At 49.8% G+C, this 14329-nt stretch overlaps 1 protein-coding gene across 2 annotated transcripts in view; it reads left to right on the top strand.

The window, feature by feature from the left end:
- The first annotated feature begins 5180 nt into the window (after positions 1–5180).
- USP13 (ubiquitin specific peptidase 13) overlaps positions 5181–14329 on the top strand; it is an 81833-nt gene continuing 72684 nt past the window's right edge. For both annotated transcript variants that reach the window (XM_045030673.1, XM_045030674.1), the window contains exon 1: positions 5181–5424. In XM_045030673.1, the coding sequence (XP_044886608.1) occupies positions 5269–5424 (156 nt within the window). In that variant the 5' untranslated portion in view covers positions 5181–5268. The remainder of the gene's footprint in view (positions 5425–14329) is intronic.

Genomic DNA, 14329 nt, shown 5'->3' on the forward strand with positions numbered 1-14329 from the left:
TGCCTAGCAACCACCCAGCTGACCAGGCCGGCTCCAGGTTGTGGACAAGCTCCTGCCTGGAGTACACAGGAGGTGGTGCATCTCCTGGGTCTGTGAGAAGAAAAGGCTGTGCAGATACAGCTCTGATAAAGCCATTGAAACATTGATATTTATGAGCAGATTGCTTGTGGCATGGCAGAGAAGGGCTACAAGAGGGACATGCAGCGGTGCCGTGTGAAAGTTAAGGAGCTGCGGCAGGCATACCAGAAGGCCAGGGAGACTAGCAGTCACTCTGGTGTAGAGCCACAGACATGCCACTTTTATAAAGAGCTGCATGCCATCCTTGGCGTAGACCCCATGACTGCTCCCAAGACTCCTGTGGATACTTTGCAGGAGCTGGAGTCATAGGCCCCTGAAGTGAACAGTGAGGAGTAGGTGTTGGACAAGGAAGAGAAGGAGGAATATGCGGGCCAGGAGACTGAGGCATCCAATGGCACAGTGAGCCAGGACCTGTTCTTGACTCCAGAGCAATCGAGCCAGTCCCTACAGTCCAGCACGGGGAGACCCTGATGCAGGGAAAGGAACCTCTGGTAAATATGCAATTTGCTTTGATATTTGAGGAACATATCTGTTCATTTGCTATTTTTTAATAATTTAATCTTTTTAATCATGAAGAGGTAGTGAAATAAACGAGAGGTAGAATCACTATCTGCTTCTCATTCCCTGTACAGTTAGGCAGAGAGGGGCCCTGTAGAACGCTTCATGTCCACTGGGGTGTCCTGTGAATCCTCCTTAAAGGCCTAGAGGAAAGTTTTCTGAAGGTAGTCTGCAATCCTCTGCTGAAGATTTCTGGGGAGGGCTGCCTTATTTCTTCCATCACAGTAGGACATTTCCCCCATGCCACTGAGCAATTGCTTCAGCAGGCACTATTGCAGCATCAGGTTTGCTGTGCTTGCAATGTTAATCACAACAGTGCAGAGCTGTGCAGGACCCATGCTTCTCACAGAGATGGCAGATGCACAGGTTAGCAGGGCTTTTGAAAAGAGGCATGAAACATTATGGGATGCAGATAAAATTATGGGATGGAGAAAACTGCATCATGGGACATTGAAACCATGTTCCCAGTCACCCCGCATGACTTGATTGCCCCTATAAGGCATTGCAAACCCTTTCCAAAACTCTGCCGCTAGATGGTGGTGAATTGCACAGTGGGATAGCTACCCATGGGACACTGCTCTCTGCATCGCTGCAAGCACTGGTAGTGAGATTGTGTACCACCAACACACACAGCGTAGTGTCTACATGCAAAAGTGATTTAATTACTGTGGCAGCTGTATGTCAACGTAACTTATGTCAACTTATTTTTGTAGTGTAGACTTGCCCTCAGTTTCTTATCTAACATCCAATGGGCTTGTCTACACACAGAACGCTTCAGCGTAGACGCTACCTATGCCAGTAGCTAGGTTGATGGAATAATTCTACCATCAACCTTACACTGTCTACAAGGGGACTTAGGTCAGCTTAACTATACCACTCAGAGGGGTGGATTTTTCACACCCCTGAGCAACGTAGTTATGCCAACCTAGTTTTCTAGTGTAGACCAGGCCAACAGTTCCTCTAACTCCAAGATTGTTTGAGAGAGATTCTGATTTCAGGCCTGGTCTACGCTAGAAAGTTAGGTTGGTTTAACTATGTAGGTCGGGGTGTGAAAAATCCACACCCCTGAGCGGCGTAGTTAAGTCAGCCTAAGTCCCTGTGTAGACAGTGCTAGGTTGATGGAAGAATTCTTCCATTGATCTAGCTACTGCCTTTCAGGGAAGTGGATTACCTACACCAATGGGAGCATCCCTTTCATTGGAGTAGGTAGTGTCTACACTGAAGGGCTACAGCAGTGCAGCTGCAGCAGCACAACTGTGCCACTGTAGTGTCTTAAGTGTAGACAAGCTTTCAGGTACCTCACTGTAAATCTAGAGTAATTCTGTGCACACATTCCGCCATAAGTATTTCACACACAGTTCCCAACATCACCGATGGATAGTTTGTTGAAAAAAGGACCACATACAAACTGTAGCAGTTAGCCCACATTAACCCTGTCACAGCTCTATTTCTTTATCTTTTGATCTAAATGCTCTGATTTCACTTGAAGAGGCTTAGTGGTTTCTGTTCTCTTGCTGTTGATGGGTTTTTAATGGTTTATTGTGTGTACCTTTGAAAAACTAATTATTTCAAATGTTTTCTGCAATTTGCTGCTACTCATCTTTCTGCTCCTGTTCTCCAACCTTTATAGCGTCATTGCTGCCTTTCTCTACCTTATCAATATCCCTTTCAAAATTAGAAAAAGCAGAAATGAAGTGAAAGAGAAGAAGGATAGTCCCGTGGTTAAGGATCTGGACTGGGATTCAAGGAGGTCTTCCTGCATGACCTCAGGAAAATAATTTAAATTCTTGATGCCTCACACGCCCCATGTCAAATGGAGATCATACTACTTCCTCGTCCCCATCTTGTCTATTTAGATGGTAAGATCTTATATATAGGTACAGTCCAGCCCTGATTTCTGCACCCTTTATTCAACTTTGCAGTGTTTGCAGGGTAGGTGGCACCAGCTTCTTCAGTAAAGAGTCAGGACGGCAGCATCAGTCTGAATCAGCTGTATTAGTGAGAGAGTCATTTCAAGATGCTCCTCAATTGTCCATCCCTTGAAGTCCCTCTTCCATCTGAAGAGGGTCAGGAATTTCCACTACAGCCTGCTTCCTTCAAGCAAGAAGAGATCCCGTATCACAGTCCATAAGCTGAGAAGGCATCAGGGGTTTGTTACATCACTTTTGAGTTGCTGAAGACGGGTGAGAGCATTGCTGTACCATAAGCTTTTCTAGGCCATTTGGCATATTAATATCATCCCCAATGACTGGAAGAAGGGGATTACTCCTGTTCAGAAAGGGTGATAAGGTAAATGTAGCAACTGTAGCAGTATGATGCTGTTGTCTGTTCCAGGGAAAGTCTTTGCTTCCATGTTAAGGTCTCAGCTCAACAATGCACTTTGTGGCAAAGCCCAAGATACTCCGTGCAGCTTTAGATCTGGTCAGTCCACTGTTAACCAGCTCTTTACCTTGAGACAGCTTTTTGAGAAGATGGCTGGATTTAATAAGCCACGCACAGCATTGTCTCTAGACTTCTATAATGCCCTTGATTCAGTAAATCAAGCAAGTTTGTGGGATCCAGTGAGGTGACTTGGCATCCCTGGGACAACAGCATCATTGATAGAGTTCTATAATGGAATGGAAAGATGCATTCGCGTCAATGGCAAAAACACAGCATGGTTTCCTGTCTCCATAGGAGTTGGGCAAGGTTGTGCTCTGTCACCATCACCATTCAATATCAGCACTGACTGGATGATGGATAAACTTGAAGAGGCAGCAGTTGGAGGGGTAAAGCGGAATGCCATTCTGCTTTGAGATCTCTAATATGGCAATGACATTGTCTGGCTCAGTCTAGTGAACCACTGCTGGCCAGTCTGGTGAGGCACGAAGCAGCACACGTAGGTCTGGTTATTAATCCAGATAAAACCAAGTCCCTGGCCATGACCATCAAGCAGCCTCCAGTTCCAGATTACAATCTGCTTGGTATTAAACTGTCTGGGTGAGGCATCGTAATAGAGGGTGCTGGAGGGTGCTCTAAAAAACGTGGACACTTGTCTATCAACAGCTGCTGACGTGTTTCAGCTCCTTTAGCAGCCTCTGTGGGGATGTTGTGATTTCAAGCTTGCTACGAAGCTGCAGATCCATAGAACCCCAGTTATCCCAACTCTGTTGTACCGACTTGAAATGTGGGCACTGAGGAAGGCTGAAGAACACAGGATTGATGTTTTCAATTCTCACCGTTGTTGCCAGCTGCTTCTTATTAAGTGGCAAGACAACAACAGAAATCAGGATATTTGATGCCAAATCCACCACCTGCCTCCATCAGCACGAGATGCCTCATGTACAGAACAGGGCACTCAGCTCTGTACAAGACACAAAATGAAGACCGTTCCTGGGCTTGCAGTCAGACATAGAGGAGGCAGGATGCCTGGCCCAACCTCCAGGTGGGAGTAAACTGAAAAAAAATGGTCAGCTCTAAGTTCTTTAACCTATAATATTTGGTTGCCAGAGTCAGCCCTTCCTCTGCGGCTGACGTTTTACAGCAGGGCTAACAGTTGCTAATGTGTGGTTGGAAAAGGGTGTAGCAACTCTGTCTGATCAGGGTCATACCCTAGCCAGGGCACAAGGGGAGCAAAAAGGTGATTTAATTGTGTTACCTACTAACAGTTTGACAACTTGTAGCAAGAAGGAAAAGATTCCTGGACTTGTTCATGGCCAAGGGAAGGAGACTGCTTCTGACCTGTTATCTAGAAAGTCTGTAGGTGTGCCTAAAAGGGGATTGTGTAGAAATCCGCCTGTTGGGCCTGAAGTGATTCTGGATGTAAGTGAGACCCAGAAAGCGGCTGTGGTTGCTCAGGGAAGTGTTCCTGTAGAGCAAGCCCTAGGTGGAGAGGGGAAGGGCAGAATTTCTGAGAGGGGTGAATTGCTGCTTAGAGAAGCTCCTAGGGAAAGGAATCCTCATGGTAGCCTGTGCAAGCAGTTTACTGCAACTGAAGGGTGTAAAAGTGATTTAATCAAAAGCTAACAGGGTGGAAGAGCCTTGTCTCTCCTGGAATTTAAAGCCAGAGGGGACCACGAGAAGGAACATATAGTTTGACCTCCTGCAGAACATGGCCCGACAGTCCTGTGCTTCCCACCCAGTGCTTCCCTGGGCCCGGGTCAAGGAGAGATGTAAGGATTTACCAGCCCGGCTGGCTGGCGGTTGGGGAGTGACGGGGGACAGTTTTTATAAGCCCCCTGGAAAGAATTAGATAGATTCTATCTAATGTCAATGGGCCCAGCTTCCCCTCAACAGCTTAGGGGAAGGGAGCTGAGGGATTCCCAATCCCTTGCCCCAGCCTGCTTCCCATGCCCCTCCTCCCCGCCTTGCTGTCCACCCTCCCCTCCCTTCCCAGCCTCTTCTGGCGCTGCCCTCCATCCATCCTCCCCGGGGCTCCTCCTCTCCCCCGCCCCCGGGCTGGCTCCCCCCTCGCCAGGACCCCGGGGCTTTGCAGCTGGGGCCGCTCCCGCTGCCCTTGGATTAAAAATAGCATCTTCCCCGCTCCGCCCCCGGGCCCGGCTCAGGCCGCCTCTCCGTGCCCCGGGCCCGGCTGCGCTCGCTCTGCCTTCCCCTGGCTCGCGGGCGGTGCGGCCGGCCGGCCGGCGGGGCAGCATGCAGCGGGCCGCGCTGTTCGGGAGCGGCAGGGATGCGCAGATGGCTGCGGGGGACCTGGGGGAGCTGCTGGTCCCCTACATGCCCACGATCCGCGTGCCCAAGTCCGGGGACCGGGTCTACAAGACGGAATGTGCCTTCTCCTACGAGTGCCCGGTGAGTGCAGCAGCCCCGCCGGCTGCAAACCCGCCCCACTGCACCCCCCAGCCCCGGCAGGCAGCAAACCTCCCCCCACCTTCCCCCCAGGCAGCGAACCTCCCCCCCGCCTTCCCCCACCCCCGGCAGGCAGCAAACCTCCCCCCCCCACCTTCCCCCCAGGCAGCGAACCTCCCACCCCGGGCAGGCAACAAACTTATTCCCCCCCCGCGCCTTCCCACCCCGGGCAGCAAACCTCCCCCCTCCGCCTTTCCCCCCCCCGGCAGCGAACCTCTCCCCCCGGGCAGTCAACGAACCTCCCCCCTCCGCCTTCCCCCCCCCCCAGGCAGCGAACCTCCCCCCCCCCGGCAGGCAGCAAACCTCCCCCTCACCTTCCCCCCAGGCAGCGAACCTCCCCTCCCCGGGAAGGCAACAAACTTATTCCCCCCACTCGCCTTCCCCCTCCGGGCAGCAAACCTCTCCCCTCCGCCTTCCCCCCCCCCCGGCAGGCAGCGAACCTCCCCCTCACCTTCCCCCCAGGCAGCGAACCTCTCCCCCCTCCCCCCGGGCAGTCAATGAACCTCCCACCCCCGCCTTTCCCCCCAGGCAGCAAACCTCCGCCCCCCCCCCCGGGCAGGCAGCAAACCTCCCCCCACCCCTCTTCCCCCCAGGCAGCAAACCTCTCCCCCTGGCAGGCAGCAAACCTCTCCCTCACCTTCCCCCTCAGGCAACAACCCGCCTTCCCCGCAGGCAGTCAACAAACCTCCCCCCCCCGCCTTCCCCCTCAGGCAGCAAATCTCCCCCCCCCGCGCCTTTCCCCCAGGCAACAAACCTCTTCCCGTCCACCTTCCTCCCAGGCAGCAAACCTCTTCCCCCCCCCCCATCTTCCCCAGGGGCAAGCAGCACACCTCACCCCCTGCACAGGCAACAAACCTCTTCCCCCCCAGGCAGGCAGCAAACCTTCCCCCTCCTGCCTTCCCCCTTGGGCAACAAACCTCTTTCCTCCCCACCTTCCCCCCCAGGCAACGAACCTCACCCCCCCATCTTCTCCCTGGGTGGGCAACAAATCTCTCCCCCTCCTGCCTTCCCCTCTAGGCAACAAACCTCTCCCCCCTCCCCCCCGGGGCAGGCAGCAAACCTCTTCTCCCCCAGGCAACAAACCTCTCCCCCACCTTCCCCCCAGGACAGGCAGCAAACCTCTCCCCCCTCCTGCCTTTCTTCCCAGGCAGCAAACCTCCCCCCTCTCCTCTTCCCCCCCCCCAGACAGGCAACAGACCTCCCTCCCCTTGCCTTCCCCCCCCTCCAGGCAGGCAACAAACCTCCACCCCCTTCTCCCCCCTGGGCAGGCAGCAAACCTCCACCTCCCCCACCTTCCCCCCTAGGCAACAAACCTCCCCCCTCCCGCCTCCCCCGGCCAGCCAGAAACTTCCCCCCCCCCCCCCCCCCCCCCGGCAGGCAACAAACCTCTTCTCCCCCAGGCAACAAACTTCCCCCCAGGGCAGGCAGCAAACCTCTCCCCCCTCCTACCTTCCCCCTGGGCAGGCAGCAAACCTCCTCCCCCCCTCCTCCACAGACAGCAAACCTCCCACTCCTCCCCCCCCCCCCCAGCAGGCAGCAACCCCCCCATCTTCCCTCCTAGGCAGCAAACCTCCCCCCCACCCCAGCAGGCAGCAAACCTCCCCCATTCCCTTCCTCCCAGGCAGCAAACATCCCCCATTTCCCTTCTTCAACCCCCTCCCCCTTCACACTCACACACCCTGCTTCATTTCCCTTCTGCTGCAGCCTCCCTACTGCCTTTACCCCACCCACAAATCTCCCCCTTTTCCCCTGCTTCCTCTACCCCCCCGCCCTCATTGCAAATCTGTGGCAGCCCCTACTGCATCTTCCCTAGGCTGGAAACCTACCCCCTTCCCAGTTGCAAACCCGCCGCCTCCCAGCTTTCTCATTCTTTTCCAAACCCAAGCAGCAAACCTCCCATTGTTGCATGGTTATCATCCTCCCCGTTCTCCCACTCCACCTGCTGTGTTTTCCTCTCCTTGACTGCAAGCCCCTTAGATCCCCCTTGGGTAGCCCCCCAGGCTCCCTTTGCTTCCCCAGTGCTGTAACCCAGGCTCTCAACCATCCCCTTGGGCTATTAACTTCCTCCTCATCCCCAAGTGCAAATCTGCTTCCTGACTGCCTGGAGGGGTGGGGGAAGGGATGGAGTTGTCTGTCTTGGGAGCAGCTGAGCTCAGCAACATTTGAATTGTGTGGGTGGGTGGGGAATAGATGGGAAGGTGCCAGCTAGAGTCTCCCTGCTGCATGATTTCAGAGGCATTGCAACGTGCAAGGGGCTTTGAGATACATGTATTATTTTAAGTAGAAAATTAGTTTTAACCATCTCTATTTCCAGAGCAGGGTTTCTGGCTGCTGAATGTAGGCTTCCTTCTTTGCAATCCGGCTTCCCTCAGTCCTTGTGCTTCCCAGGCTGGGGTTTGTTTTATTTTCCAATCACAGGCCTGTCCTGATTTATAACTGGTCTGTTGCAGCTGAATAGATCCTTCAGCACAAATCAGTGGCAGATTGTGTGAGGTGCTAAAATTTCCTACCCTTCCCCCCAAAGGGAATTTGACATAATTGATTAGACCCAGATTTTTTTTTTCCTGGGTGATTTTGCTAATTGCTGGACCATCCAGTCTGTGCAGGTCACTTGCAGGGGTTATCTGGGTACATCTCACTTAATCACTTCTCTGCTATTGCAGGGGCTGCAGGCTTTATTGTTCCTTCATAGCCTGTAGCACATAATCATTTAGTCTCCTCTGGGCTGTAATACTTTGGTCTAATTTTTGTTGTTGGGCTTAGTGTGTCGGTGCTGGGGGGTATTGGTGGTCTGTGATATAAAGGAAGTCAGACAGATGATCTAGTGGTTCCTTCTGGCCGTAAACTTTGAGGCCCTCAGCAATTTCCTAGCAGGAGCGCCGCCAGCCTTTTTGCCACCCTACGCGGCAGACCCCCCGAAATACCACCGATGACCGGGGTGGCCGAAGATGCGGTCGCTGCCCCCCAAATGTTAGCACGGTCGCGTAATGGGTTGCGCCGGCCCTGTTTCCTAGCGTCTGTGTGCTCTCTGCTGAGTTGTTTTAGCTTTCATACAGATAATGAAAGGGGCAACGAATGTTCCCATTCACATATGTTAGTTGGCAAATGCACATGGATGGCTCTGTTTTCCTGCTGGATCTCTACTTATTCTATTGTTTTAGGGCATCTTTAAGAAGCCCTCAATGTAAAGGGTCCCAGTCAACTTGAAAATCACAATTTGGCCTGAAACTTGTTTATCTCCAATAGTTGCAATTAGTCTAGAATCGCTAATACTGAAAGAAGTTAGTAAAGTGTCCCTCTCGCCCCTAGCTGCTTTTGTTTGGTGTCAAATGAACACTGGATGTGTGGTCACTTTCACTCTTTACCATGTGTTAGTCAGGCCATGATCCTGCAGTTGGATCCATGCAGGTGATGACTTGAGCTCTTGCAGAGCACCAGACTCTCAAGAGTGCAGTTGTTCAATCGCAGGATGGGATCCTTAATCATTTTGGCCCAGATCCCCAAAGATATTTAGGTAGACCCCTAAATATGATTTCAATGGGAAATAGGTGCCTAAATACCTTTTAAGGATCTGGACCTTTCTCCCTTGCTGAAAAATACCCTTATAAACATTAACAGTGGAGCAGAAAATCCCTTAATTCTCATGCTGTATTGGAAACGAAACTTTTTTGAAATTGCCTGATGTAAAAGATAAATTAAAGTCGTCTGTGTCCTTTTAAATTACCCATAGATGGAGTGAGTACTAGATACTGAAATAAAGTTGCAGCCTGCGATGAGCGAGAGAGAGAAATCTAAAGGACATATGGAATCTGAACTGCAGGGTTTTCAGTTTGTGCTGCTCTCATTTTTGGATGTTTAATCCTTCTCTCTTTGATATTTCTTTTTAATTTGGAAAATTAAAAGGGGCTTGAAAGGTGACTCAGCTGTCTGGTGTTCATCATGTCTAGTGGAAGGCAGGTTATTTTTACTCACATACTTCAGTTCTCAAGTGTCACCCTGCAGCCTTCCCTGTGCTGGGATGTGTACTGATTAAAAGGGCCAAACCAGACTCTGCAACAAAGATATCATTGGGATGGAGTGAGGGGGAGAGAGGCACAAAACCAGTGTGTCTTAAAATTTACTGCTTGAGCTCGTACCTAACTAGCGTTGAACCTCTGGGACATTATTGCTTGCAAGAAGTTTCTGGTAAATGGGAAAACCTGGCAAATATAATTATAAATTAAATGGAAAATTCAAAAACAACCTCATGTTGCACAGCAAAAGTATTTAATTATCACCTCCAGGGAGGATTTTCAAAGGTGCTGCACTCCCATTGTCTTCAGTGGGAACAGAGTTAGGCCCAGGCTTTTGAAAATCCTTGTTTAAACAAGTTTGTAGGTATCTAGTGGGCCAAATTGTCTGCACCTGGGCAACCCCAGTGATTGCAGAATCAAGCCCAATATCTGTTGTCCAATGTTCCAAAAGTTTTAGAAACCTTTTCAAATCATACCAGTCCTCATACTTCTTTGGATAGAAGATTTATTTCGGAATCCTATGCCTTACCTATAAAATGACTAGCATGATGCTAGTTGGGTTTAATTTCTAAGACAACTAATGCAAGATACTATGAGAGGTAAAGCAATCCAAATAGTCACTTACACATTTTGAAAATGGCAAAACTTCATTCTCCCTGTTTCCTTTTTGAAATAGGAGTGTGGGCGGTAATTGTAGCTCAGTGTACAAACAGGTTATTGTCTTGGTTAATGGAAGACATTTGCCATGGTGTGCTTTGTGTTGGGTTAGTTTGTTTTTGTGTGTGGGAATGTATAAACTCCAGACATCCAGCTTTTTGTTGATGTGTATATCTAGCTTAGAAAGAAGAATGCAGGGTTTCTTCTGTAGTATTAAAAAAAAGATAAATAATAACAAAATATCCCTATCAGCTGTGTTACTTGCTGGCATTTTTGCTACTGGTTATATTTTCAACCCAGAGACAATTGTTTTCCCCTATAATATTCAATCCCAGTTAATATTCCCACATGTCTTTACAATTTTTTCTAACTCCATTTGCTTCATTTGTAACTGTTCAACAATTCACACGTTCTATATGGAATCAGCTCTTGTAAGATTCCTTGTTCTGGCACTTTTCTTCAATACAAGATTTTATTCCCAGGGTTTGTGTCATTAACACCATAAAACCATCACTCATAAACTACACCCTCGATTTTTTCTCTCCCAAGAAAGTAAATTTTCTGGGTATTTTGAGAGCTTGTCTTGCTGTCAATTTATTCATGATTTCTGTCACTAGGAATGAGAATGGTCTAATGGTTGAAGCTCTGGACTGGGAGCCAGGAAGTACCAGCTCTGCCACAGACTTACTGTGTGATATTGGGAAAGTTACGTAACTCTCTGACTCCGTTTCCCCATCTGTAAAATTGAAATAATATTGCCCAACTTCATCGGGGGTAATCTGAGGATTAACCTGCTGAAGTCTGCAAAGTACCATGAACTCTAGAAGGCAGAAAGTATTATTGATCTAGTGGACACAGGAAACTGGTTAATTATTGGAAACAGTAGTAGGTTTTGCTAACGGAGCCTTATGATCTTTTCCAGTTTTTAGTCTGATTTTGTGTGGTGAAAATCTGAGCAAAGTTATTTTTTTATTATTTTACAAAGAGTGCCGTTTCTTTAGTGATTTCAGAGGTGTGAGCATATGAAAGGAGACATTTAAGATACGTGTATCTTCCCATGCAGTATTACCCCTAATCAAACAATTTGTCATACGGGTGGCGTTTTCAGAGGGAGTGATCAGATAGGCTTCAGTGGTTCTTTTAAACAGCTCTGGGGTCTGAAATCTACAGTCTTCTTCCTTAAACCTGCTACGTTATAACTGAAGAAACATTTCCACGTTTTTGACAGCCATGGTGACATTCTGTAGGCATGTTAGCTGCAAAAGAAATTTCTGGCTGCTCTTAAGATAACTGAATAGAAAATGACCCTTGTAATGTCTTATTTTTTAACTAATTTTCATCTGCTAACAAACTTCTGCTTTGCCTTGGCAAATCCACCTCTGATGCTTTGCCTTTCATTCTTTTTGCTGGAATTCGTAAGGAAAGGCACACTGTCTACAAAATGCTAGTTGCCTAGTGTGAGTATGTGTGATCATGTCTCCCTCTAGTGGCTGGCCCTGGATAGTATAATAGCCTACTGCTTTTTCATAGCCCAAACAGTAGCAGCCTGTAGTTTTCACTCTCAAGGTCTGATGTTGAGTCCACTGTAATGACTGTGGTATGCATGCAGCTATGGTGTGTTGTGCTAGGTTTTCTACTTTCATCAATTTGTCAGTTGTGACTTCTCTTCCTTTGTTTGGAGCTGAACTTGATAGTCCATTATTTAGGGGAGTAGGAAAAGCTATATTTAAATAATCTTTAATTCTCTGCAGCACATGTATTCAGTGAGGCACCAGACCCTGCCATAACAACAGATACAAAACCTGCAGCCATATCTCCACTGCTATGACGATGAATATCCCTCACAATACACCTTTCAAGATGTATGGGTCCTTCACCTGCTTATCCCAACATGTAGTGTACCTCATTCCATGCAGTAATTGCCCCAGTAATAATTAAGTGGGTGAGATTAGACAATCACTACACGTTCAAATGAACACTCATAAAAATAATGAAAGACAAAAACACCACATCACCCATGAGTGAACACTTTTCACTTTTCACACATAAGGGGGACATGTGAGGTCAAGTGACCCCCCCCCCCCGATTTCTGCTTGGCATGCTGGGGGAGAGGGAGAAGGCTCTTCTCCTGCTGTGCCTCCCCCCCCCAGCATGTTCAGCCCCTGTCCCTGGCAGCCGGGCAGGGAGCGGATGTGGTGGGACCAGTCGCTTCTCATGCTGGCCGCTCTGGGTCCCTGTTCTGTGCAGTGTGGCGGCTGCCTGCAAGATTCCAAGTGAGGAGGCAGGGGCTTCCACTCCCTGCCCAGGCCAGGCTGCCAGGGACAGTGCCGAGCGAGATGGAGCCCCCTCTCCCCGCAACACATTTCAGGCTCGCTCAGCTGAGCCGAGCCAGGCCATGTCCCAGCCGAGCTCTCTCGGGCAGCCACCTTCAGTTGCATGAGAAGCGGCTCTTTCTCTCTCCCTATCCGGAGCCGGCTGCCAGGGGACAGTGGCTGAACATACCCTGGGTGGGGGAGGGGGGTGGAGCAGGAGAACGACAGAGTCCCTCCTCCCCACAGGTAACTGGTGGGGTGGGGAGAGCATGGTGGTCCCTGCGCTGGGTGCAGGGTGGGGGGTTGCTGGGGAAGGTTCCGGAAGCGGGTTCCCTGGCCTATGCTCAGCCAGGGCTGGCCCCAGCTGGGCCCAGAGGCATGTGGTCCCTGATCCTGGCTCCCAGCCCCCCCAGGAGCTGGTGGGATTTTCTGCCCTGGCCCAGGGAAGTGGGGCTGGAAGTTCCTCCCATAGGAGACACGTGGGGTGGTCACATTCCTCCCTTTTACATTGTGCCCTCCCCCCGTATCAGGAGGCACACGTCGGTCACTCCGTACCTGATCTCTCAGTGCTCATCCTGAAAGGAAACCTGTACAACTCCTTCAAAAGGCATGCCTGGGAGCTTAAATTCATAATTTTGCTAGACACTAAAAGGCATAGACTCAATAAAGACACTGGATTTATGGCTCATGGCAACAAACCTTCTTTGCCCTATGGCTGCTGAAGTACTGCCCACTTAAACTTGAATGGTCTCTTGCAACATGTGTTAACTCTTTATGCTTAATAATCTGTTTTACCTTGTGTTTAGTTGTAATACAGTAACTCCTCACTTAACGTTGTAGTTATGTTCCTGAAAAATGTGACTTTAAGCTAAACGATGTTAAGCGAATCCGATTTCCCCATAAGAATTAATGTAAATGAGGGGGTTTAGGTTCCAGGGAAATTTTTTTCACCAGACAAAAGACTAACATACACACACACACTAACTAAGTTTTAAACAAACAATTTAATACTGTACACAGTGATGATGATTATGAAGCTTGGTTGAGGTGGAGTCGTCAGAGGGTGGGATATTTCCCTTACTGCTAAATGATGAACTAGCAATTGGCTGAGCCCTCAAGGGTTAACTCTCTCACTCTACAAGGCAGCAGGAATGAGGGAGATATGTGCATTTCCTCTTTAAGTACACTGCCTTGTTAATTAGATCAGCTTGCCTACTGCAGCTGCTGCAAGCTCCCTCCATCCTGAGCCCTGGTGTGTCCCCCCTGCTCTATGGAAGATGGGGTAAGTGGGGTGCAGGAGCAGGGGGGGAGAGGGACCACCTGACATTAGCCCCTCTCTTCCTCCCCTCCCCCCTGCACAGCAAGCAGGAGGCTCGGGGAGCAGCTCCAAGGCAGAGGGCAGAAGCAGCACATGGCAGTCGGGGGAGGGACTGCTGCAATTGCTAGCCTGCTGGGCAATTGCTGCACAGGGAACTTAGGGGAGCGGGAGCTGATGGGGGGGCTGCCGGTCCACCCTGGTTCCAAGCCCCCACCAGCTACCTGCAACAGGCTGCTCTTCTTGCAAGCAGTAGACAAAACACGCAGCTGCCAAGCACCATTAGAAGGGAGCATTGCACAACTTTAAATGAGCATGTTCCCTAATTGATCAGCAATGTAACAACAAAACAACGCTAACCGGGACAACTTTAAGTGAGGAGTTACTGTACTCGGAGTACCTTTCCCAGGCCTGAAGAAGAGCTCTGTGTAGGCTCAGAAGCTGGTTTCTTTCACCAACAAAAGTTGGTCCAATTAAGATATTACGTCACCCACTTTTTCTCTCTACATACATATTGTTATGAGCTGGGAGAAGCCTTGCAATGGGTTATG

Source organism: Mauremys mutica, chromosome 9 (assembly GCF_020497125.1).
Source record: "Mauremys mutica isolate MM-2020 ecotype Southern chromosome 9, ASM2049712v1, whole genome shotgun sequence".
Lineage (NCBI taxonomy): Eukaryota > Metazoa > Chordata > Testudines > Geoemydidae > Mauremys > Mauremys mutica.